General features: G+C 32.7%; 2 protein-coding genes across 9 annotated transcripts in view; one reads left to right on the plus strand and one right to left on the minus strand.

Annotated features, from left to right (window-relative positions):
• Positions 1–2594: 2594 nt before the first annotated feature.
• LOC128158196 (carbohydrate sulfotransferase 1-like) overlaps positions 2595–27656 on the minus strand; it is a 48503-nt gene continuing 23441 nt past the window's right edge. For 6 of the 8 annotated variants that reach the window (XM_052820951.1, XM_052820954.1, XM_052820950.1 and 3 more), the window contains 3 exons: positions 12200–12283; positions 7464–7650; positions 2595–4792 (listed from right to left, as the gene is read on the minus strand). In XM_052820951.1, the coding sequence (XP_052676911.1) occupies positions 3970–4792; positions 7464–7650; positions 12200–12283 (1094 nt within the window). In that variant the 3' untranslated portion in view covers positions 2595–3969. Of the gene's footprint in view, positions 4793–7463; positions 7651–12199; positions 12284–22102; positions 22934–24365; positions 25063–27656 lie in introns of those variants that run through there. The other 2 variants (XM_052820952.1, XM_052820956.1) reach the window with 2 other exon arrangements.
• The window catches only part of LOC128158201 (uncharacterized), a 154158-nt gene continuing 134731 nt past the window's right edge, over positions 8230–27656 (plus strand). Inside the window, exon 1 of the mRNA XM_052820965.1 lies at positions 8230–8234. The gene's annotated coding sequence lies outside the window, so the exon portion shown is untranslated. The remainder of the gene's footprint in view (positions 8235–27656) is intronic.

Raw genomic sequence — 27656 nt, forward strand, 5'->3', positions numbered from 1 at the left:
GGAGGGGGAACATGCGCGGATCAGAAAATTTTTCCGGGGTTGGGGTAGAAAAGTCAGACGGTTATTTGAGTTTGCCAAGGGATGTCCGAGGCATATTTGGTAAGTTTATAATGTACACGTTAATTATTGAAAGAAATTTCGCTGGGTGGGGGGGGGGGGTGGGGTCTGGAACCCTTCCCCTTCTAGATCCGCGCACGGAGAAGACCGATGCCGGTAATTTTACTGTAATTTTAACCATTTTTATTTAAGTATTCATGTTCATAATTATCAGAAAACCAATATTGCCTTTCAAAGCAGTTAAAACTTAAAACTTAAGATACGAACCATTTAGTCTCGGTGAGTATTGCGTCCGCGTACGAAAATAATTTTTCAAGAAATTCGGATGGACGATCTGTGTCCGAGGTCGTCCATCACATTCTTTTTCTGACTAAAAGCTACAGACCTGCAGTTAGAGATTGTTAAACTCTTATTGAGTATGTCAATTTGTTTGTCTCAAAGAATCATATTTTAAATCAATAAAGTTTTACCTTAAAAACGGAAAGAAATCAGGCACAATTTTCAATGTTAGCATTTTACAATTTTATGGTCTAACAAAATTTCAAGAAACAACTCTTCATTGCTTTATCCGAAATATTGCATGAAAAAAATTTACATCGCACTTTTTAAATTACAAAAGGATATTCAAAATGAACTTGGATTAACCGCTAACAAACAGACATAAAGAGAGACTGAGAACCAATTTCTTCAAAAGAAATTCAAAAATAAATCAAAATATATGTTTTCTTTGTATGCGTTAATGAAAATGTAGATCAGCAAGGGTTTCTTTGTCGTGCAAGCACCTACTTAACAGATTGTTACACGGGTCTACAACGATGACAAATATCGAAAAGGTAATATTGTGGGTGAAGGATGAATGTGTAGTTTGTTTTTGAAGTTTATTTTTGATACGTGTAATTATATTTATCTGGATCGGTTATGTTTTGTTAGTTTGTTTTGTTTATTAAAGAGGGGAATAGAGAAATGAGTAATTTCCAAGCACGTACATGTAGCATCGTTTTTGAAAGTGGGGGGAGGGGGGGGGACTCATTCAACAAATCTTGACAAGCAAAAAACAAGAAAAAAAAGTTTTGAATTTTTCAAAGTTTTCAAAATTTCACTCATTATTTCATGATTTTCATACCATTTTTTTTTACATACTACAAAAATGGGGGGGGGGGGGGGGCAACTCCATGATAATTCAATTTTTTTATGTAAATTTTAAAAAAAATAGTTGCTGCGAGAAAAACTGGGGAGAGGACATCTTTATGTCATATAACATGTGAAACTGATTTTATTCCACCCACAAGCTTGAAATAATGAAATGATTTTAATGAAAACAATATAAATAGACGTCTTTTTCATGAATTTATTAACAGCGGCAAATTCTAAAATGTATTTTTAAAGGTAATGTTAGCTGCAAGTCTGTAGACCTTGTATGAAAAATTTCGGATAGTAGTCAATTTTTCCGGGATACAGACCGAGCGGTACATATATGCAGCTAAGGTAACTAAGAATGATTCCAATAAAATACTTTGTTGAGTAATGCAAGCTTTTTAGAAAGCAATACTTATATTTGTTTAAAATATAACACCCAAATACTTCGTCTTACATTCGCTATTTGTAGAACAAGCTGAACAAGTATCAGTCTGACCGGCCTCACCATAAACATTGTTGGAATTTAATTGTCCTAGCATTGCATTGCTTTGCATGTACACAATTTCTTTTAAAAATTAAACACTTAAAGTGTTCATCTATATGGCTACACATAACGTACACACGTGATTCAAAATAACCCAGACGGAAACGGTAAAGAATTCAGTCATTGAGTCTAAATTTTATAGAACTTGTAAAAAAACACATTGCGGGTCTGAATGTTTGTTGATATGTCAATCTATCAATATACAGTTTGTTAATTATTTTCGATTGCTAAGGCCACAGCGTATTTGATGAACATTGAACAACATTTTTTCCATGCCACTTTTTTCCATGGAAGATAGCGAATACAAGTATAAAGCATTTATAAAATTTATTTAATCACCTCTTTAGAATTGTGTATGGAATAAATAATTTATAAGTTGCTGCTGAAGGTTGTTTTGTATTTTCGTTTGTAGATGTTTTGCAAGTAAAAAACCTGAAACGCGGGGCAAGTCATAATTGATATCCCTAATAACCGTAACTTAAAACTAGCGGCTTTGGATTCAAATATTATCGTATACAAATATTAAGTTCCCTTTTTAAAATCATCTCCACGATGATAATTATATTATATCCATCGCAAATCAGTATTTTTTTTTTTTGGCTTTAAATAAATAATAGTAAGGTTTTCCGCTCCCAGCGGAAAACCTTAATTATAAACATAATAATATTAAGGTGAAAATGGATTTTAATTCAAGATCTACATGTATTACTTAGTACAGTAGAGAGCGCTAGTAATTATCTTCAAATTGCTGTATGAGCGCCTTAAGGGTCCCATTTTAATTTGTTTTATTACATTACATTTTAAAACATCACCGAATAACATAGATTTTTTATATACACACACAAATAAATTAAAATTCATGCTGTTCGAAAACTTTATTCAACGTTGTATAAAACATAAAACGACAGATTCATATCAAAAACTAACCAAACAATGAAATATTATAAAATCAATTATAATGAACACTTCGCTTCGTAAGCTTTTTATTGGAAAAGTGTCAAAAATTTGTTGGAGGCGGTATTTTTTTTTTAAACTTGCATCATTGAATTAAAAATTAAAAAATTCCCTGTACCAGCACATGATGTTGACAATAAAGCTTCTGAATATAAAACACAGTAACAATGTTGATTTTAGACTGCCAACATTATCAAAAAGGCATTGAATTTCTTTAAGAATAAATCTATCTTATGCACAAAAATGAGATCACTAAAATAAAATGACAATCTACAAATGTGACGTCATAAAAATATAATTAACCTGAGGCTAGAGGAAAAACATGGGCACCGACGGAAGTATAGTCAATATAGCATTACTCCGCCAAGATTTTGAAAGCACTGATAACTATAACGCTACCATATCATACTTTAGTACTTTATAACGTATCAGACGAGTTAAACATTTATTTTTGTACTAATAGAAAAAGGCATCGGGATGAAAAACTAACAAGGTTCTGAACATGAACTATTTCAACAAGAGTGATCAATTTAACATAGTGCGCATAAAATAACATAGAAAACCCGTGGAACGGCAAAATATACTCAACTGGTAAATAAAAGACGATATGAAATGAGTATCAAGTAAAAACCAATATTGACAACTAACAGCCAACTCAGAGGTAACGTGGTCAATGAATGAGATGAAGGTGACTTTGTTAGACGATTTTATGAACTAATGTCAAATAACTTTTCTTAAATCATGAGGCGATGACTTTATGACATACCCTAAAATAAATTATTTAAGAAAATCAAAGCACTTTCTACTAAAATAAGGAGGTATTTTCACTGGTGTCTATCGTATAAATTTAAGAATTACTGGGGTGGCTACAGAGCTAAAGACCACTTCGGTATAGCATCGGTCGGCTCTGGGTTCTGTTGACCATAACAATAACACTTTGACGAATAAATGTAAGTTCTTGCTACATGTATTTCAGTGCAACAACGAAGTAAATCACTAGGTCAGACTGAAAAATCAACAAGAGGCATCTTCTTGTCATGGTTTGAAGTACATAATCTCTTAACATCATTGAAATCAAACGTATATGATACAAAACGGTAATCGTTGAAATAGCATGTCTTTGCAACTGATTACGGTTCTTTTCTTCTTATCCAGTTTTAAAATTATTGGTTCACTGACAAACCAAGGCACAAGCAGTTACTAGGCAACATGTGAGCCATTACACGGGGCATACATTATGACTTTACAATATGTGGAATAAAATATTGAACACTGTATCACGAATACCGGTATCCTATGGAAGAACTTGTTAGGGATTTCCATGATGTTTTCGTTACATTCAGTTTGTTGTAGTCCAATTGTTTATATCCCAGATTCGAGTAAAGAAAAGAGCAATGTTTATCGACGATTTTCAAAACATTTTTGTGGATAATTGATATCCAACGATAAGCATTGGCGAGGGCTTTTCCCCTGTCTGTACAGTAGTCACAGGCCTTAACGGGTCCTTGCATTAACTTTTTCACAAAGTCTCTAACACGCGTTGAATAATTGCTATGAAAAAATTTAAATATCTTTGGCACAACAATAAAAGGATTCTGGCACAAATTTTCATACACCACCCCTAGCATTCTACTTCCATGGCACTGTTCTAGTTCTTTATATGAATTTAAATTTGTAGACATGGTTTGACATAAGTCTTTTGAAGCAATTGATACATTTTTACCCTCCGTTATCTCCTGCTCGAACTGCGAATTTATTATCCCACGAGGATCTCGTATCAAATGAAGAACTTGAAGCCTAGGTAGCCATTTTAAAAGTTTTCCCGCCATAGACACCGTCAATCGAATTGTTTTCAACGTCCGAGTTTTCGACTCGAGACATTTGAGGTGTAATATTGGAATGCATTGCTTTACGAGGTCTAGTTTGCTTTTTGTGGTTTTGACTGGATTGATACACGAGTAATATTTCCCATGTTCAGGTGTGAAGATCTTAATAAAAGAATCGGTGAGTCCAGGAAGATCAATATTTTTGAAGTTGCATGTGAACCAGTGGTAAATCATTTCCGTATAAACCGATTCCAGCTCCTCTTTTGTGATATTTCTGAAATAGACAAATGAACCCATCAAGGGAAACATGCATATTGTTCTTTGAATTGTCAATGTCATTTACATATGATATCTAGGAAAACTTCATAGTTCCATCCCATACAAATTATAGAACTCATGCTTCGAAGGGATAGAAACCTATCACTTCTTATAAATAAAGAAAAAGAGGAAATGAGCAAAATCGATACTTTTGATGTCTCTCTGTTTAGACATTTCTATTGTTTTATTTATACATGATATAGACGTAATGTTGCGGGATGGTTTACATAGGTAAAAAGATCTCTAAATGAATAAATTTAATCAAAAAGAAGTATTGATATGTAATATATGGACCTGAAGTTAAAACTCGAAATGTTCTTTAAAGTTGTCATCATAATGGCTTTATTATTGATCACACGTTGATGATAACCCAGTAATTAATACTGGTCTTGATATTTACTAGTAATCGACACCAGCTTCCTTAATTCCTTAAAGGAAAATGAGGTTGGTAAAGAAAAACCGTACAATTAACATAAATTCATCCAGTTTCCCCCCCAAATATCATGCTTATTTTTACAGACCCATTTATTATAGTTAAAAGGGCATGGTAAAAATTTTGGTCAAAAAATTATTTTTCTGATTTTGATGCTTACAATGCTTCAGTGAGGCATCCCTAATAGGCAACCAAAATTTGAGTGTCATTAGTTGAGTTAAAAGCAAGTTACAAAGCTTATAATTTTTTGCTAGGTAAACAAAGCTTTTGTTTACATTTTGAATGTTGAGGTAAAATTTCAATTCTATACCGAAAATGAATGTGTTAAACGTTAGGAACTCTCTATCTATGCTTAAAATGAATAGGTAAATAGGACAATCAGCTTGAAAAAGAGTTTTTATTGGTGTATTGAACCTACGTAAACATATTGGGGCATAAGCCTTATTTACATGACACAGATTTGTGAGCTCTGTAACTTACTTTAAACTAAACGACTGACTCTCAAATTAAATTTTATCATTAGAAATGCATTCATAAAGCATTGTATCTAATAAAAATAGAAAAATAGAATTTGACTAAAATCATGACCATACCCGTTTAAGATGTACAGTGGTAGCAACGTTATTGTTGACAAACGACACGCACGATTCTGATACACGAACGATCACGCACGATACACGAACGATCACGCACGATACACTGACGATCACTAACTTACTGAATTTTTACGATACACGAAAACGATAAAACACGCAACCGAACGATTCTACACCATTAAACACGCAAAATCAAAATTAATTTTTAAGATTAGAATTAAGAAAACGTATTGCTTTAATTTGTATTGCTTTATGTTTGTGTTTTATTGAAAAGCGGCATGTACAGTAGCAATGCACTGTTTTATATTTTACGAGTAAACAATTTACACATCCATACAAAAAAAATATATGATTCATACACAAATTAATTTTTTGTCTCCATAACGTATAATAACTTAAATTTAAATTAATTGAAGATAATGCTTTAACTACATGAATTTATTTACATACGAGTTGACTGTTTATGTAATCCAGGTCCCTTACGTACGATTTGATTATGCGGGATAGAGGTAAATTTGTTACCTTGTTCCATAGAATTTCGATTTTACGCATAGAATATTTTCATTATTTACAGTACATAATTGATTAATATCTATTTATTCTAAATTTTAAAGCGTCTATAAAAAATTATTTCAAACAAATGTTTACACAATGAACCAGATAGGAATGCGTATCGTATTCTCACTTGAAAGAAAAACGTTGGGGATAATCGTTTAGTTTAAAACGGGGAGTGGGTAAGCTTGACCGCTTCATTCAACGTGTCGCTCTTGCTAATATGATTAAAATTATGTGTCAAGACACAATGGATGCTTGATATAGGCTGACTATAACATTATGCAAAACTAACTCGACCGAACAAAGGATTGAATTAGCTGTGGAAATACTTGATAAATGTATTTAACCACGAAAGAGAGAATACATGCTAACAAACGTCAATGTTTTTCTTTAAAAAAAGTTTAAAATTCACATTGTTTTACAAAAAATACTTCTCGTTGTTTTAAGAATAAACCCTGACATTCCGTAAAAAAAGTAACAAAACGAAAAAACGAACGAACACGCACGGTAAAAAACGCAAACTATTTTTCCTGATACACGCACGACCCAGCACGTTACACGAACGATCACCCACCTTACACAAACTATTTAACACGATTGGCTTGTCAACAATAACGCTGTTACCACTGTACATCTATGCGACACCCCGAATTACATGTCACAAAAATGTTTTTAAAAAAACTTCATCCAAAACGCTAAAAAATATAATTTTAAAAAACCACTCAAAATTTAAGAGGTTCGGACTTACAAATCACTTTGACATGTCTAATGTATTCGAGTTATCAGTCTTCGAGATATCGAAAGTCAACTGTAGAATGGTTTATATACAAAAAGTAATGAGTTACATGCTGACCTTGATATTACCACAAACTAAACGAAATTAACTCCAAACACAGTGTCACAACTCTTCAATCTAATTAATCACAGTTATGATGAAAATTAAGCTTAATTGTTCGTTCTTTGATTTGGACAAGATAATGCATGTTGCAAAGCTTGGATTCGGTTCCGAGCCGTTTGTTATCGATTTTAAATTTTCTACACACCTAATCGTTCCATTGAGAAACTGCACGGGTCTGTTTTCCTTCACGGCGATCGTAATGCCATGGAGGGGCTCAAACTGATAGAAATCAGCCTCTGTGTGCCGCACAATGTCCGCCGTGAGAGTGGACCCCCCTCTCATATAGGCTAGCACCAGCCGCATCCGGGTATTTTCTGTGATGTAATAGTGGTCTGTTGAAATATGAAAAATAAAAATCGTTCCATTCCTCCATTATGTTAATGAATAGTCTACAAATTACTCGTCAGAACGAACTCACATTTTAGATATGTTAAGATATAAATTTTGGTTTTCTAGCTAAAAAATTCCAAATACGTTAGCTTTACAAATTCAATATTTCACAAAATCCTTAAGGACGTTCGATCCTGCGATCAAAAGTCGAAAAGCTTTTTTCTAAAGTTTTTTTTTAAAACTTACACACAAAGCTTAACCAAAATTCAAAACAAAATTTTGGGGTCTATATGCTTCATTTGGTGCTACGGTGTATTTAATATGACCTTTCTGCACTAAAAGTGCAGATTGCACATAAATCGCTTTTCCCTATATATTTTATTATCGGCATAAACCATGGCACCAAATACAAATTTATACTATTTAAAACAAATAAGATTAAAATTATCATAAAGAAAAATGTTACAATTTCTTATACCTAATTGGTATTTTAACCTTTTTGCACTGATAAAACGCTATTTTTATCCAGTACCAATTCACATGTAATGTAATTATTTAACAGTTTCAAACTTTTTCTTAAATATTGATAAACTTTTCAGAAAAATCTTAAAAATTTCAGAAAATAAAACAAAAATATGGGTCTATAGTGTAAAATTTGAGATATGAAATAAGCTGATTTTAGGCAAAAATTGGGATTCATTTTTACTTGACTTTTATGAAATATATGTTTAATTTGCTAATATGTATCGATAAAAAATATTGAAAAATTGTAAAATTATGTTTTATGTAACAAAATGAAGAAATCATAATGCTCAAACTATCAAGCTATCAAACTTTTGTTCGAACTGAAAATAAGGAAGCTAAAATGACGATACTCTGAGTTATGAAAAATGTTCATTTTCTTATTAAAAACCTTCCGCCACAAAATATAGTCCCAAACTAAACTCTGTAAATATGTAATTTTTCCATTACTATTTTATTTAAGATAGTTTAATTGGCATTATTAAATTTGAATTTATGGGTAGAATCAGTTTATGATGCATAATTTCTAGAATAGATGTGACCCAAAATGGCAACTTTAAAACTGAGGAACGAACCTCTTTAAGATACAGAGCTCTTCTCTTAAAAAGTTAACATCCAGGCCTTTTAAAAAGATATCTTTAGATTTATAAATAAAACAATGAATATATATCGTTTGAAGCAACATTAGCAAACGTATTTTTCCGGTCATTAGAAGACGTATTTTTTTCAATCAACACTTTTATAACGGTGGGTAGAAAAAAAGTATTTAATAAAGTAAAAATTGCTTATTTTATGGAGGTCTCAAGTGATAAAGAAAAAGTTAGGAAAATGTTAAGTTTGAGAATGATAAAACAAAATAATGTGTTTGGGAAGATTTTTTTTCAATTATAGCTCCAATGAATTGTTTAACAACCAGCCTAGTTATAGAAAGAAATATATTATCTATGTTCCGATATAGCACAAATCCTGCATTCAATTACATTTAATTGCCAATTAATCTTTCTTCAGTAAACATATAGTACCAATGTTGTTTAAATGAGTTTTTTTTTTTAATCTGAAAAGTAAGCTTTTGAATATAAAAAAAAATATTTATATACGTTTAACTTGTCTAATGTATACGTCATGTAATTCAACAGTATTATCAGTGCTTTTTCAAAGTTTTTAAAATCGGACTTTGTTGAAAGAGTAAATATAAAAAAAAAATCATTAATTTTTACTGATGTATTTTGGAGTGATTTTATTGATGAAAAATGTACCTAGGCAATTTATTAAACTTTGATTTACACTGATGTGGTCCCACCTGCCATATAAGACTGAACATTAAATTACCACATGGACAAAACATGTGCACAGGGATGTATATTTCGCTGAAACAGCGTCAATTTCACACAGCAGAGCATTATTGACAAACAACTTTCCGGTTTTGACAGTCTATGAATATTAATATATTGAATATCAGCATCTCTTAGCGAATTAGAATAAAGGAGATCAATATGATAATCTGACAGCTTGTTTTGGTGAGCAAACTCGATAGTAACATCCCACAGAAAGTCCAAGCTCTTGTTAAAACGCATCTAAAACTAGGTTCTAGGTCATTCGTCATATTATAAAGCTAAGTTACGTTGAGTTCATAATTTTTAATGAACCTTCGATAAAACTAAGCGTGCATTAAATTAAACAATATATTACTCTCTCAAATACAAAAGAAGTAATAATTTATTCAGTGAAAAAAAAATTGAATAAGCACTATTGCCAATTTCTTGTAAAAGACTAAATTATGAAGTTTTTAACACGAAACCCAACCCCCCCCCCCCCTCCAGAAATGATTTTGCCACGATCGGTGACTATGTTCACCTCATGTTCCATAAACTATATCCTCTAAGGAAATAATTTTCAGAATGCTTTAAAATTTACAGAAGTGAACTTAAAATCGGAAGATATTCCAAAGTATAATTTTTTATCACATTACGCCGTTTTTTCAAAATTTATTTTGCATATATGATATTCCCTTTGGATTAACCCTTGTAAAGCTCATAGCAAAAACTCAAAACAATAATGGACCAGACTTGCATATATTTGCACACATCCAAAAAATTTAAATGTTGCACAGAGTATACCTTAGTCCACATTCATACCAAAATGCATTTTCCTTTCACATTGGTTCCCCTATTGATATAATTACAATGCAAGAGGCACATTTTTCGTAGTTGTCAAAGACTTCCGATATTTATTATTAACCACAACTTATTGACTCTCGGCTGATTGAGATTATGTAAGAATTATACAAAATAAGGAAATAAATCTAAACTATTATGAAGGTATGTGACGCACATACATCGTGGTGAGGTAATATTTCTTTTAAAATAAGTGTTAGAATCATTAGTCATATAAAAAACTGTCCTAATTTATGTTGATGTGTTAGGCGTTAACTACCAATCTGCTTCGATGTGTGGATATTAAACCTTGTCATTATTTACCCGTAGAAATGTTTTATCGGCGTTCTACATCAGTAACATGTACATTAAAGGGGCATGGTAACAATTTTGGTTAAATTTTATTTTTTCTGGTTTTATTTTTTGCAATGCATTAGAAATGTATTTCTAATGATCAAATGAAATTTGGGTGCCAGTCGTTGAGTTCTAAGCAAGATACAGGGCTCACAATTCTTCGTCATATAAACAAGGCTCGTGCCCAATTTTTGTTTACATAGTTTCAAAATACCAGTAAAAAATCTTTTAATGCTGGGTTGTCTATCTTATTATTCATTTTAAGCATAAAGAAACAGTTCCTTACGATTAACCATGCCCCTTTAAATAAAAGGCCTTGCCATATCAATTAAAACAGAATTAAAGGGGCATGGTCACGATTTTGGTCAAAAATTATTTTTCGATTTTAATGTTTACAATGCTTCAGTAAGGCATTTTTGATAGGCATCCAAAATTTAAGTGTCATTTGTTGAGTTGTAAGCGAGTTACAGAGCTTACAATTGTTTGCTATGTAAACAAAGCTTTTAATTGTTTACATTCTGAATGTTAAAGTAAAAATTCCAGTTTTAGACCTAAAATGAATGTGTTAAACGTTAGGAACTACTTATCAATGCTTGAAATGAATAAGAACATAGACAAATCAGCTTGAACAAGATTTTTTACTGTTTTACTGGTATATGGAACCCACATAAACAAAAACAGGGCACGAGCCTTGTTTACATGGCAAAGAACTGGGAGCCCTGTATCTTGCTTATGCCTCAACGACTGACTCTCAAATTTCATTTCATCATTAGAAATGTATTCCTAAAGCATTGTAAATAATAAAAACAGATAAATAGAATTTGACCAAATTTATGACCATGTCAATTTAACGTAGGTAAATTTATTACTAGGGGTATAAATCGCGCTTACATTATTGTTATACCAACACAATGTACATCACACTTCGCCGTAATAATAGAAAAAATTCCAAATGCAAGTATAAACATTTTTCCAACGTTTAAACTGTAACTGTTCTTATAAAAAAAAATAGTGACATGTGTACATGTTATAATCATTTCTCTTTTATTATGGGCAAGGTACATTTAAAGTCTATTTCCTACCCTCATATATATTTCAAAAAACTACTCGAAGACAAACATGAGATATTCAATTGGACTGTTTTACATTTACAGCACGAGTTGAGAATATATATATGTCTTGAGAATATGTCTATGAGTTGAGAATATATATACGCCTATGATTACGCAGTTAAGTGTTTTCCTTCATATTTGTAAGTAATGGAAGTCTTTGACAAAATCCTTTTTATATCACTTTTTGTAGTAGATATAGTTATGTTTAAAGTACTCGCAAATCTTCGAAAATAGATCACTGAAGCGTTGAAGCGAGGGGTTGTGTCAAAAATAGTTCGGACCGGAAGTATTTGATAAAGCATCACCAGTTTGATTAAGCAAAGGTTCATCACACGGGTTCTATCACCACACGTATGAGATAAAGAATGTGTTTCAGTGTGCTTATATGAATGTTTGCTATGAACACCTACCTGTAAGGTGAATTGGTTTGGGATCCGATAGGCAGAATAGACTCTGCATACTTAGGTTATTTATCATATTGATTGGTCCCTTTCCTGTAAAAAGAAAATGAAAATAAACACTCGGAATATAAGAAATAAAAGAAAAGAAAGAATCTTTTTTTTTGAAATAAGCTCGAATGCACATCATAATAAGAACTGTGAGATATGACCGGTGAGTCTTTTAAGGGTCCTTGACACATCCGAGGAAAATTCTGCAAACAAGCCCATTCTTCTAAATTACTTTAAGATATGGATATGAATTTTTAGCATGTGTTCGACATGAAAATGACCACAAAACTTTTCAATTTTGCGGAAAAATCAAGTTCTTAAATTTAACCGCTCTTATGCAGCGTTCGAACTCGGGACCCGCGGGTTGGTAGACCGAAGCTACACCCATTGCGCAACAGAAATAGTCACCACCTTTTGGCGATATAAACTGTTTCTAAATGCGTTCAAATCGACATGTTGTGTCGTACTGTCATAAAAAGAGGATCCCTAAATGCCCGGTTTTGCCGAACAATTAAAACCCATCCGTAACAATGTGCCGGATAATCATGCCAGTGCCAAGGTGGCTTTTTTCATCCGCTTAAGATGCATTTTCGGAAAAATCCATAAATACCAAATGACAGACTATTTTCTACAGAGTATATAACCACTTTTGTTTTTAGTGTGTTTCACCTAACAGGTGAGATATTTACCTGTAAAAATTAATATCCCATCGGAAAATGATAATTCCCATAGGAGAATTGATTCTCCTACAGGAAATATTGACATACCTAAAGGATTTTTAAAAAGTCCTATAGGAATTGTATTTCCTATAGGAGAATGGTATTTCCTGTAGGAATTTGATTCAGGCATGTAGGTTTCCTATAGGATATTAAGTTTTCCTATCGGATGTTATCAACTCCTATCGGAATTGAAATTCCTATAGGAAGTTCTTGTTTTCCGATAGGAAATTTCAAATTACCTAAAGGAATATTGTTTTTCCTATGGTAAAAATTATTTTCCTATAGGAATTTATTTTTGAAATTTAAATATCTCACCTCACAGGTGAGATACAATGATAACAAAGGTGGTTGTTAATCTTTAAGCAATGATCTATCATATGGCATATTTGAATTTTTCGATATATGCAGCTTAAACAGGTGCAAAAATGCCACCTTGGCACTGGCATAATTATCCGGCACAGTGTTCCGTGCATGCATCGACAAAAGTGGATTCGGACAGTCTTTGATTTAAACACAAACACCATGTACTATGTATTCACATGGTATAATACTGGGCAACAATTTGCCTATCTAAGCCCGTTTCCAAAAAATGCAAGGTAAGATGCTACTAGTAATGAAAGATCAATTAAAAATGAAATTCACATTTTTTAGTAATGACTTTAAAGACAAAGAATGAGGATAACTTCAGACGATACTAACATACAACACTGCATCAGTTTTTTTTGGGTGGCTGTTAAAGGGACACGATTTTAGAACAAAATTTTATTTTTTTTACCTTTTAGATATAAAATGGTTTACTTGCACATTTTGAATAATTGACCAAAATTTTAATGTTATAATTTAAGTTATAAGAGTGATACACAGGTAAGAATTCATTGTTATATAAACAAAGCTCGAGTCTTATATTTGTTTACAAATAATGTTAAGTATGGAATTACCAATTCTTTGCCTTCATAACTCGTAAGAAAAAAGGCAAACTTGTTCAATGTGTTTAAAAAATATATATTCAATAGAAAAAAGCAACTTTTGATTGAAACTTATAACACTAAAACACATATGTAAACAATGTATCTTGCTTATAACTCAATATCTGACTTTCAAATTATGATAAAGCATTACAAATACCCATATTAACCTTCTAAACATTAAAAATGGAAAAATAAAATCTGAAATTTTGAGCTCAAATCGTGTCCAAGTCCCTTTAAATTTGTAAATGATATGCATTTGCACAGTCTGCGCCACGCATATAATGTATAACATCTAAGGTACTCTTGCAAACAATGATTATACAGTTAATCATTCAAATTTCTGGCTTTATTTCTCAGCTGACTGTGTAGAATGTTTACTTTTGTAAAGCTTAGTCGATTTTCAGCATGAAAAATATTCAAAGCCGTTCCACAACCTTGTTAAAGTTCTTTTAAAAACACTCCTCATATGGGCATTGATTTAATTTTTAGGCATAAGAAAGGGCACTGGCATAATTATCCGGCAATAGATGTATTAAGATCATCTTTGTTTCTAAGTGGATATTGATTATGTGTTAATGGACGTGGGATTAGCTACTCCTTTCAACTATCAGTTGCAAGTTCGTAGACCAGTTTATAAAAAAAAAATTGAATTAACCTTTCTTCTGTCAGCTATAGAGACTCAAGACCTAATTCATCACACAAAACCGCTTTGAAGTTTCTTAATCTAGTTACTATTCTAGCAGCAGAGACTTGATTTTTGGTCATAGTTTTGCTTTTTTATCCATAGCATTGTCCCAAATAAGTAAAAAAAAACAGGCGTTACAAATGAATACATTAGCTCCTAAGGAGTTTGTACGTAGAGTGTGTTTTGAACAAGTCTCAATAGGTTTAACTTTTTACAAGCTTTACGATAGACAATATCAATATGAAAAGTCCAGCTTTCATAATTATGGTTTGTAACATATCTATCTTCTGGATTCTTGATTCAATAACGCCAAATTTACACACGATGATTAGAAATCATTATTCAGCTTCATTGTTGATTTGTACTTTTATTGGGATTAAATCAACTGCCTATATGTTAGAACATTTTCCTGTTCTATCAATGTCTTCAAGAAGTGGAAAGGACTAAAAAGATTTACCTAAAAATAACTCAAATAGAGAATGTGCTGTAGAGGGGATAGATTTAATACCACGGTCTACAACAACATCACAAAAGAAGTACCATCTGGAAGCCTGCGCAAATATTTAGTTATGTTTCAAAACATATCACTGATGTACATAAAACAAGAGGGTCCCCAGTAAAAGATCCTTGGCGGATACCTACATCGATAAATTTATAAGACGAAGAAAAACCCATTTCATGGACATTCTGTTAAAATGAAAAGTGAAAAAAAAAATCACTAATCTAGAATGAAATACAACCCCCAGACTTATATTTAATGCTTTTAAGAAGGACTTTGGATTAAAGTAGTTTAGGTAAAAGAACAAGATTAGCTTTGCCCCCCCCCCCTTCCCCAAGTCCCTTCTCAATGCTTTATGATTTAAGGAATGAATTCAATATCTATTTGTTTTATACGATATAAAATGGTTTGGGACAGTTTACGCTTTATAAACCGCGAAGCGGTTTATAAAAAAGCGTAAACTGTTTCAAACCATTTTATATCGTATAAAACTAATAAATATTGAATTCATTGCTTATAATTTAATTTTTTTTACTCTTCATTGTAGATAAAAAAGGTCATTTGACCTTTAAAATGACGTAAAGTTGTACAAAATTCAAACGTATGGTCAGGCGTATCGATACGTTTTTTACGTTAGTCTTACTATGACGTAGGCAACATTCTTTATACGATATAAAATAATTTTTTAGCCAATCAGAAAGCGCGTTACAACTAGAATTAAATTATTTAAAAGATAATGTCTGTCTGTAGGTAATACTATTATTTCATTAGGAAATATTTTTCTACAAAAGAGATGTTTTAAAGAGAAGTGCCAACTCCGGAAAAAAATCAGTTTCACAACAGTGTTGCCTGCATGAAATGTAGACTTTAGTTTAGTGTTACATGGTAATTCTAGTTTGATACGTGTAGAAAGAATACATTATATGGGTGAATAATGATACTTTATTGCAGAGAATTTTGGAGAAAGTTTTGATTATGTCTCGTATAACCAACAGGAACAAAAAGGAACTTTCTCATAACCGGATAGTTGCGGAAAACAATTAAAATAATGTATACTCTGTACATCCTATAGGATAAATAGAAACTTGTACTTGTGTTTAAATGTTCAAAGAGGATGAAAAGAATTCATTCTTTAACCAAGACAGCTGTGTATTAGGAAACTCTCTCCAATCAATTAAAGTATCTAATATATAGATTACATATTTTAATAATTTGTTTTTGTTTGGGGCATTGAAATTTGTTTAGATTTATAAATCAATTTAGTTTGTTAAAATTATGATGCAATTGGTTTCATCACTTTGAATTTCTTATGTATGCCTGTAAAAATTGGTTCATTTTGATTAATAATAAATCTATATTTGTTCCTGAATAAATAATTGATATAAAAATAGAATTTTATTTTACCCAATACATGTAGATAGTACATGTATCAAGCATAAGATTTGTTCGTATTAAAAGAAAATTAATACATTTAACAAAATTAAAATGCCGTGTTATTTTTTTGTAACACCCTCCCGTCTTTTTAAATCAGCTACTTATATTATCTGCTATACTGAGATCTGGTTCAGAGTTTTGCAAATTTAGTACACACAAATGTAAATCGACGAGATGCGAATGAAAAATGGCTCTTGTGTTGACGAGCCATAAAGGTCAAACTAATTAACGAAAAAAAAGACTCGAGCAGTTAACATCTTCACTGTAATTTTGTGGATAAGAAATTTCTTGAGAGAGGTTAAACAAACACAACTTAATTCACGATTCTTCGTTGTCGCTGATTAATAAAGTTTGTGGCTGATAAAATCATAAAAGGTTTTGACTTCATTCTGTGTCTAGTGTTGCCGGGTTAAGTGACCATATAGAGTTCATTATAGATATTTAAAAGAGGTTTATATTTTAGTTCTACAATATATATTTATCTCTATATCTCTACCTAATTCGTCTTTTACTCTTTTCTTTCTATCTTTCTTTTTTTCATATTCTATCTCATAATTCATTCATATTATCTTAAAGTCTATCTCACCGTCCTTCGCTTTATAGTCTTATCCCTTCTTTCTTGTCTTTCTTTTTATCTCACTCCCTTTCTTTCTCTCTTATATTCTCCCCCGTTTCTCTTTATTTACTCTCCCCTTCTCTGTTTCTCTCTCATATACAGTCTGTCTTGTCCGTCTGTCTTGTCCGTCTGTCTCTGTCTATTTCTTTTTCTATGTATATACCGACTTCTGCATGCATTTGTCAATTAGAGTTCTTCCAGTGCCTTTTGGTAGTTTATAGACTTTTAAAATGTAATCGCCAGAAGATCATCGATAAGAAAACTTTCGAAAAACTAAAAATATGAAGAAATAAAAATGAAAGTTACTTGGTCTACTTTAAACTATTCAGATTATTTTCTCCGTAGGAGACGCATTAACTTTTAATGTTGCTTTTGAATATCTCTACTCAGTGGGACTATTGAAATTCTTTGCTCTTCCATTGAGCCTCTCAATTTATTCATATTAGACGGACTATAATAGAGTGTCTGTTGAAAAAAAATTCGTGATTTTTAAAACTGCGAACCCGTGTCAATGAACTAAAATTAGAATCAACCCGTTTAATCATTTCGGTTTAAATATAGGCTACGTTTCCGCATTTAAAATTCTCTTCTCTTGAAACATTCTGTTTGCGATGTTTTCACAGATAACTAAAACGGGACTGGTTTTTTTTTTCAATGGTGCCTAAAAACCGATCTCTTTTTTTCTTCCTTCTCATTAAATCTGTGTTTACAACACGTGTTTGCATTTTCAAATTGCGCTGTAAAAAAATCAATGAATTCTCAATTCAATTGACTTTGGGACACCTTTTCTGCCTTTTAAGTAAATTACAAACGGTCGATGTGGTATATATTGATATATTTTATAGAATACAATCAACAAGATAAAATAAAAACCCCCAAAACAAAACAGATAACTTTGGTAGCATTGTGTTGAATGAGAAAAAAAAAATACAGACAACGTTCATGCGTTCCTCGACACTTCCATTTCGTGTACATTTAACTATGCTTACCAGCTTACATGTTTTCTTCCTTCGACTTTTAATTTGTTTGATAAAGGCTATGAAGAGAGAGAGAGAGAGAGAGAGAGAGAGAGAGAGAGAGAGAGAGAGAGAGAGAGAGAGAGATCTCCAAGCTTTCTTTCTTTGCTAAAATAATATTTTTCCGAAGCATTTTGAGGAAACCCTAAAATCCTTTTATGATTTTTTTGTATCCCTTTATATCCAATTCGTATAATGGCTAGCAGGAGTTGCCTGCCCCCCTCCTTTCTAATAAATATCTACAAAATATTTCATTGCATGTGATATAAAGCTTGATTTTATGGAGAATTGAACCAATGTTTATCTTAAGTTATCAACAGTAAACAAGAAAAGTAATTATACTGCTGCAACGTTAATCTAAAAACACAGTTTTGAATATCCCTAATGAATCGCAGAACCAGCATACAAGTTTCTGTCTTACTCAATCCCCAATGGAAGCGATAGCAAGTGATCGATTATTCAGAACGACACCAATCTGAGATAATTACTTATACAAATCAAATGACAACGCAAAGAATGGTTCAACGCTTCAGAAAGTATATAACATCATTGGACAATACAATGCAAACGATTCTTAAATGTTTGCTACAGTGTAAACAACTACAAGTAACCAATGAATGTTTTACGCATATCAAATTTTTTTTGCATGTCACAAATTTTGCGAAATTGGGGGAAATGTTTAACGTTTTTTGTTTTTTTGCGTCAGTCATTTTTTTTTTTGCAATTAAAAAGTTTAAAACAGCAAACAATACAGGGATCAATTCCTGCTTATTAAATGTTTGCGATGTAAAAGTATTTGAGAAAAAGCGAAAATTAGGTCATTGCAATAGTTACATTGTACTCGATAAACGGTGTAAGAAAATTTTTTTTTACGTCTTTAAAAAAAAGTGATGTTCAATATGTGAATAACACTTTTTTATAAGATCAAAACGTCTTTCTGTAACAAAAATCAAAGTAAGGAATACTTTCATAAAATTTCAAAACAAAACTGACCAATACGAATTATATAACAAAAAAATTAAGCTAAACACATGCATAAAAAAGTTACTAAATTAAATACAGATCGTATAGTAAACATTTTAGCATGAGATTATCATACATTTGTAACTCTTTAACACCCCCCTCCCCCGATCCCCGCCCCTAGAGCAAAAATCCAAAATCACCAAAACTAATGTTGATTCATTAATCATGTAAACTAAAGTTTAGTTAGAGAAAACCAAAACTCTGTGATCCAAGGAAAAATACCATCTATCAACTGCCTGCTTCTCTCTCTCTCTCTCTCTCTCTCTCTCTCTCTCTCTCTCTCTCTCTCTCTCTCTCTCTAACAAATTCTATACCTCTCATTAAATCACACAGATCAGCCCCATATATTTCAAAATTAAATTTGAATAAAATGTAGAGTAAAGTTAAAATAAAAAACGCACTCATCATCCTCTTTCCACCCTAAAGTCTCTCTCTCTCTCTCTCTCTCTCTCTCTCTCTCTCTCTCTCTCTCTCTCTCTCTCTCTCTCTCTCTCTCTGCACTCTGTTTTATTGACCCCTGTTTAAAGAAATAATCGCACATTTATACATCCATGACTTAATCGTAAAGAGAGATGTTATATGACACGAAGCACTATATTGTCCGCCAGTGGTTTGCTTCGTAGCGGATCTAAGCGATTTGACGTCTTGGTATTGAAGTATTGAAGTAAGAAGCTGTCATTTACACAAGTTAGGGTGTCAGATGTTGTCTTTGTTTACAGGGGTAGGAAGGTCATTATTATATGTAAAGCCTCCATGACCGATTTAATGCGAAAAACAGCTAGTGTTTATTTTAGGTGTTTTGATTCAATAGATGTGTATGACATAAACTAATACTAAAGTATTCACTGTGTATCGACATTCCATACACATACACTTCTTGATATATCAGTCTCGGCGTGGCGTTAGTTTGATGACATTCATTCAATAAGAAATTAAAGAAATCTCTGAAAAACAACTCTCTTTTCTCATCTTACATATACATTTCCATGCATAATAAACTAGAATAGTAATTTGTGTACTGGAACAATCTTAATTTGTAGCTACACTGTGTATAGCTGTAAAATCACTCCTACTTTTGCTAACATTTCCAATCCGTTTCGATTAAAAAATATGATGATCGCGTACAACCTACCTTGAATAACACAGTGGCATTCCGAAAACTTCATAAAATATATGAAATATATATGGAATCCAATGAAGCCCATGATCTACCTGGCCCTGTATGTACATACATGTTTATAAAAAAAAATCATCGACCTCCCCCCTCCCCATCTCGAGCAGACAGAATTATTTTAAAAACGTACTTGAAAAAAAAAGAAATTTGTTGATTAACTTATACCGGTTTTTTTAAATTCTTACCAGATCTAATAGAACAAATTATAGCAACGTAAAACAGAAGCAAAGTTCCGAGAAAAACCAACACATATCTCGTTGAGAAGATACTTTGAAGTACAAAGATTTTGTTTCCAAAAAAAACCCACACAAAATCTAGGAATAAATAGTATCACACAAAAACGTTTTGTAACTTTATAGATACAGTGTATATTGTACACATCTCCACTGCTTTTAAAATACAAGTACTGTCGTTCGCGAACTGCTGTGATGAAACTACTATGCATCTCAACAAAGAAGTAAAAAGGTTTCCGTTTCAGAAACGCCCTTTTCTTGTCACTAAAACTTTGTTGGGAGCTTGATTGGTTTTTGAATTTGCGAAAAGGCGAGTTCATCCTTTAGATGCCCTAGTGTCACATTGATAACTCGCTTTAAAAAAGTATAACTTAATATATGATGAATGCACATAAACATAATAACATTTTCGTTTGCTTTAGGCTCAACACATTGACTCGCGTGTAATGTATTTAAAATGAATCTGTTTGCGTTAGAGTTCATTGTTTTAATGAAAAGGAAGTCTCTGAAAGACATCTTAAAGTTCTTTTTCTCATCATTTTCTTTCATGCATCAAAAACTATTAATTATAAAACCAACTATACTTTTGAAAAGCCCCCCCCCCTCCAAAAAAAGAACCATACAAAACTAGAAATGTGATGTATGTACCAGAACAATCTCAATTTGTAGCCACATAGAATAAACACTTGCTGTGTATTACGTTTAGTCAGTCGTGGGGTTAGAATAACCCCCTTGTACACAATGATAACATCTGACACGCTAACCCGTGTTATTGGCGGTTTCTTACTTCAATAACAAGATGCATGGCTACGAAGCTGTTCACATCCCCTACAGAGCAACCCATTGGTGAACAACACAATGTGTAAATAGTTCCTGTTTAGGGGGGCAACAGTTTAAATTGACACCCCGAGAAAACCATTGTCAACCGTAGCGGAGGTTGACAATGGTTTCCGAGGGGTGTCAATTTCTTCTTTTACCTTCCCAAACAGTATTATTTATTTTATCATACTGAATATCTTTATTAAAAAAGACTTCACTGCTTTTCTAAATCTATGGCCAACAGTGCGCGCATATTTTACGCGCATTTTACAATTCGTTGTGTTCCCCGTTGTCAAGTGTGTTGCTAACGCTGAGGGTAATACAACGAATTATTAAGTGCGTCTAAACCATTCAGATTTCAGTATTTAACATGAAAGTATAATAATACTTGTTGTCATGTCGCATCTTTCTGTACGATTAAGTCATGGATGTTTAATTGAGCGATCATTTATTTAAACAAAGGCCATTAAAACCAACACAGAGAGTACAATGATCTTACATTGGCATGTTAATGTTTACTGTTGGCTTTTTGCAATGTTATAACAATTGTATTAAGATTTTAGGGTGGATAATCAGTGTTTCTTTTTTCAATTTATTCTATTTCATTTTATTCCAATTTAGTTTGACATTTTAAAGGGTACTTCCAGTCAATTTCTTTTATTTCATTAAAATACTCACCTGATCATTTTAATCACAGTCTCGAAAAAACCAAGTCTGCAGGATTTGTAGTTCAGCTGGAATTAATTTCAAAAGATGCCAAACCTTACCGAGAGTAACCTTTCGCTCGGCTGTTTCCGCCGTTATCAGCTGTGTGACGTCACAAATGTATCCCACTGCAGAGGCAGTCTCTATTGCTTTACAAACTACGTATTGTCATCTGATTATGACAGTGAACAAAAGAGGGGCAGAAGATGTTTTAGGGTAGGTTTTTAAATACACATTAAGATGGAGTATCCCATCACAAAATTTTACTATTAGAATGAACCACACTTGATTCAAAATATATTTTGGTCGTTTTGCAAATGTCACTGTGTTACACTAAGTAGGTTGTACGTGATTCCCATCTTTTTAAAAATCCACACGGTTGGAAATATTAACAAAGGTCTGGCTGATTTAAGCGAAACACAATTGTCTAAGTAGCTACAAATTGAAATCATTCTAGTACATGTTTCATTTGCCTGCTATCCAAAGATAATTTTTTTTACAGGTATGATATCCAAGACGCAAAAGAGAGAGATGTCTTTCGGAATTTTCTGTTTCACTGAATTAATGAACTCAAACTAACGCTTCGCCGAGACTTTGATACATTAATAAGTGAATGTGTATGGAATGTTGATATTTTAATTCTTGTATGTCAAACTGTTCTTTTATACAAACGCGTATATATTTTCGTCTTTAAAGTATCCACATTATAATAATGTTGAAAATATCTTCGGAATATTTGTTGGACTCATAAATGCCACTCTTAACAAAGGTTTAACAGTTCAAAATAGAAATAAACACATCTGAGATGAATACCATGCAAAAAACCCACCAAAAAAAGAAACCATGTCAGATCAAGATTAAGGTCAAGATCTAGTAAATGAAAAATGCCTACAGGTTTATGAAATTCAAGATATGAATTCGTTTAATGATGCTTCATAACAATATCTTTGTTTCATATGGTGTACCGGGGCCTAAAGTTTTGGTAAACACAATTAAAAATCATGTTTTGAACTGTCATTTTCAATGAAATATGAAGGATAAAAGTAACAAATTTAGGAGTTCTGTCCATTTTTGACATATGAAATATATCTAGAATGCCTACAGTCTCTCCAAAAACGGCATTCAACAAGCCCTTGACATCCTCTTTAAAATGATGTCAAATTAATTATAGGTACCGGGATTACTTTTCCCGTGATTAACTATAGAATGTCAAAACATTGTTTTATTTTCTACATAATTCCTTTAAAGCCGTAAAATACGGGAAAAGATTCATCAAATCAATTATGACGTCATAATGGTTCTAGCAACAAAAAGGCAGTCTTGAATCATTTACTAGATCTTGACCTTAAGGTGTGACGTAGACAGATGATGTATCTATGTCAAAATTGACAATTATCACACATTGAATCTTATTGTTCAAAATGCCCCCCATTCAGTTTAATTCAAAGTTTGACCAATCTTAACAGGATATCAATCATCTACCGAACAGTACGTGTATATCACCATTCAATAAATCAAATCAAAACACTAAACTGAGTATATCAATCCGTGAGGAATTTAAAAGATGATGATCAGATAAAATATACGAAGTATTACACAGTGACATTCCCAAAACGGCCAACAATATGAGAGAGAGAGAGAGAGAGAAAGAGAGAGAGAGAGATTGATTGTTTTAAACATGCTGGAATCAAATTGATATTATGTTAACATCAAAATACAGAAAATTTGGACTTCTAATTCTAATTAGTGGCACTGTCTTTTCTGATATATTTCATTTTATCAAATAAAATATACAACATGACTACTTGTTGTATATTTTATTTGATAAAATGAAATATATCGGAAAGGACAGTACGAAAAAAATGCGCGTAAAATGTTTGTGCATTTTTAACATGTATACGGAACAGACATAGTTCCTGATATGGAAATATAGTTGTTTACGTGATGTGTCTATATTTGGATATGATTCTTCAAGCGATACGGACCCTTTTTTATGTTAGATAATAATCCCGCTTTTTTTGTTCTCTGTGACAGTTTAAAAAGTTCAAGGGTGTACATTTCTTTACAACTGACAAACATGAATAGAACAGGTCGGTGTTGACATCCCGTTATTAACGTTCTTGACGGTTTTTTTTTACCCTTACAACCCCCCCCCCCCCCACACACACACACAAAAGAAAAATAGAAAAAAAGAATGCTATTGATAAACTTATAACGGTTTCGTTTGATCACTTACCGGTACCAATTAAAGCAACATAAAACAGTAGTGTAGTTCCGAGAAAAACAGACACAGATCTCGCCGAGAAAATAGTCCGATGTAGCATTTTGTTTCCGAAAAAATAGGACACGTGCAGACAAACGAGAAACACAAAAACCGCGTGCTTTGTCGTGTCACACACCACTGCTTAAAATACAAGTACTGCCGTAACGCAACTTCGATGTATCTCTACAAAGAAATCAATAGGGCTCCTTTTTAGAATCTTTGACTTAAAACGTTGTTGGGAGCCGATCTCGGCCTTGTTTGCTCGAACTTTGAATAAGCATTGTATGCCAACTGCTCCGGTTAAAGGCCAGGTTTTATATATTGGCGACAGCAGCTAACTCGATACGATGTCGTGCAGACCTTTTGGTTCTACGTTTATAGAAGATAGTCCGATGTAGCATTTTGTTTCCGAAAAAATAAGACACGCGCAGACAAACGAGAAACACAAAAACCGCGTGCTATGTCGTGTCACACACCACTGCTTAAAATACAAGTACTGCCGTAACGCAACTTCGATGTATCTCTACAAAGAAATCAATAGGGCTCCTTTTTAGAATCTTTGACTTAAAACGTTGTTGGGAGCCGATCTCGGCCTTGTTTGCTCGAACTTTGAATAAGCATTGTATGCCAACTGCTCCGGTTAAAGGCCGGGTTTTATATATTGGCGACAGCAGCTAACTCGATACGATGTCGTGCAGACCTTTTGGTTCTATGTTCATTAACAGACCCAAATATAACACATGCTCAGACAAAGGATACCCTGGCTCCGCACCATGGTAGAGGAAAATTATCAATAAAGAAAGCTAGAATAGCCGATGTAATTTTATCATAAATGAGAAATGATTGGTTTTTAAAATAAAAAGAAAGAAAACAATTGAATTAGGATTTTAAATAGATTATCTGAAGGTCAATAGTTGTTACTTGATCTGATTTTACGCACGTCTATTTAAAAACAATGTTTTGCTGGGTTGGGGGGGGGGGGGTAATAAGTTCTAAATTTGACACAGATTTTTATCATTAAATGTCTCTCAGTAATTTTCTTCTTAGGTCATGAGCAGGGCCAATGTGAAACTACCATAAACGATACCTGGATCTGGTAAAGACCATTTACGATTTTAATTTTTTTTTTCAGACTGTAAATGCTCTAAACCTGTAAGTTTTGTTTATAGTACAATATTACACACCCGCTCGCACGCACGCACATAGAAATAACCACTAAATAAGTTTCATTAGCTTGAGGTTATAAAATCGGATATGATGACGCCTCAATGATTTGACGTTGGTCAAACTGAGTGATCATTTCACCGTGTAACTACTTAAACTGATAAACATAATGATATGTTTGCTCTAAAGGTGCAATGCCACTACATGTACGACTGCCAACAGCATGCCATATGGTGGATTAGAATCTCTTTTATTTTATCAGTAGTTTTACCCCCTATTGATATTTGGTGATGGTGAAAGGGGGGGGGGGGTCCTGTATGTTGTATTAGGAATGGGGAGGGTGATATTACATATCAAATTCTTGAAGAGAAGTTTTATAAAAGTCTCATACACGAAATAATCCATAAACTCCAGAGAATTAACGACTTTTGAAAACCACACCCTTGAATGTAAAACGATAGGCTTGATTAAAGAAAGTTGTTTTTGTGCTAATATATTTCTGATTTTGAAAATGGCGTGTGTTGCCTATATAACTATAATGGAATTTCTACGAAGAGGAGAGTCGATAACCCTCGGGGCCATAATCGGTTGGAGGGGGAGGGGTGCCCTCAAGCACCTGTGCACCATTACAAAACTACTATAGCATTGAATGATTTATTTTTTTTACGTAGTCATGTCAATAACTGCCGTCTGGTGAGCAGACAAATTGAAAAAACGCGCATTAGAGCGTTATGATTATTTGTCTGCTGAACTAACGGCAGATATTGACGCAACGACGTGAAAAATGAATCATTTATATTCACATTACCTTATTAATAAAAGCAATGATTTAATTAATATAATAAATAAATCGGTAACAATTGCAGGTCACTGAGGGAGTAAACCAGTAACAGGAAGAGCAAGAACACCCGTTTTCTAAAACCGACTTAAAGTGGTTATCACACATAGACTGTTGGGATGAACCTTGAGTATATAAACCATGAAAAATGCCGGACTCTTGAAATTTTGCTTTGAACATTAGAATCAACTTTGGGGTTCAATAAACATGGTGTTTTTTTAGCTATTGTCTTCTAGTTCACCTTGAAGTTCAATCTTAGGATTTTTTTGCAGTAGTTATCATCAAAGTAAATACCAATAGTTTTAAATGAACATGGTTGAAGTGGCGAAGCGCTTCTACATTTTTCAAACACAATAGTACGTTAACAAAAGCAAAATAAGATTATTTTCTACATAAGTTATCTTTCTTATCAGGTGGTCATTCAACCTTAATCTCTCTAGATCTCTCATTCTCTCTCTCTCTCTCTCTCTCTCTCTCTCTCTCTCTCTCTCTCTCTCTCTCTCTCTCTCTCTCTCTCTCTCTCTCTCTCTCTCTCGTTGTGCTTTGAAATGGATTAATATTAAAAATATTCTATTACATTATTTTCAAACCTCACATAAATCAGGTTCATCTGATTTTAAATTTTTGAATCAGTGAAGATGGTATAATACCATTGCTTCAGTTTGAATCTATACTTATAGATTAATACTTTTTTCAACAATATTCATTTAAGTAAAGATTTGACAAATGTTGAATTTTTAAAAAAAGCCAATTCGTTTCTTGAATGCTCGATTTTAGATTGTCCTACTTATTCGCTTGTGAAGCACGACCTCTGGCGAGAGAATTGGATAGAACTTTCCAGAACGGGGTAACCGGTGCCAAGAACGCTGGTTGACTTAATGCGTCGTAGGCATGCAGGTACCTTGGATAAACTTGAACAATTTGATGCAGTTTTAGTTTTGATGGTAAGAACTTTTCAGAACCAAGGGTGCTTGGGGACAGGACCCCCCCCCCCCCCCTTATATTCACCCTTACATTCCCGAGTTATTTTTTCATCATTCATTTTTAAAATTATATGTAAATGTATGCTACACTAAAAGAAATCAATACTAACGCTAAAAAAGCTATGTATGATAAATATACATATCACTGGTATAAAATGAGTTATACCAGGTTAACCACCGGGCAGCTACTTTGAATCTGACAACTTTAGATTAAAATATGGAAATTAATTTACATAAACTAGCGATTTTTTTTTAATTTCATACATTTTTATACCACGC

Source organism: Crassostrea angulata, chromosome 8, assembly GCF_025612915.1.
Source record: "Crassostrea angulata isolate pt1a10 chromosome 8, ASM2561291v2, whole genome shotgun sequence".
Classification (NCBI taxonomy): Eukaryota; Metazoa; Mollusca; class Bivalvia; order Ostreida; family Ostreidae; genus Magallana; species Magallana angulata.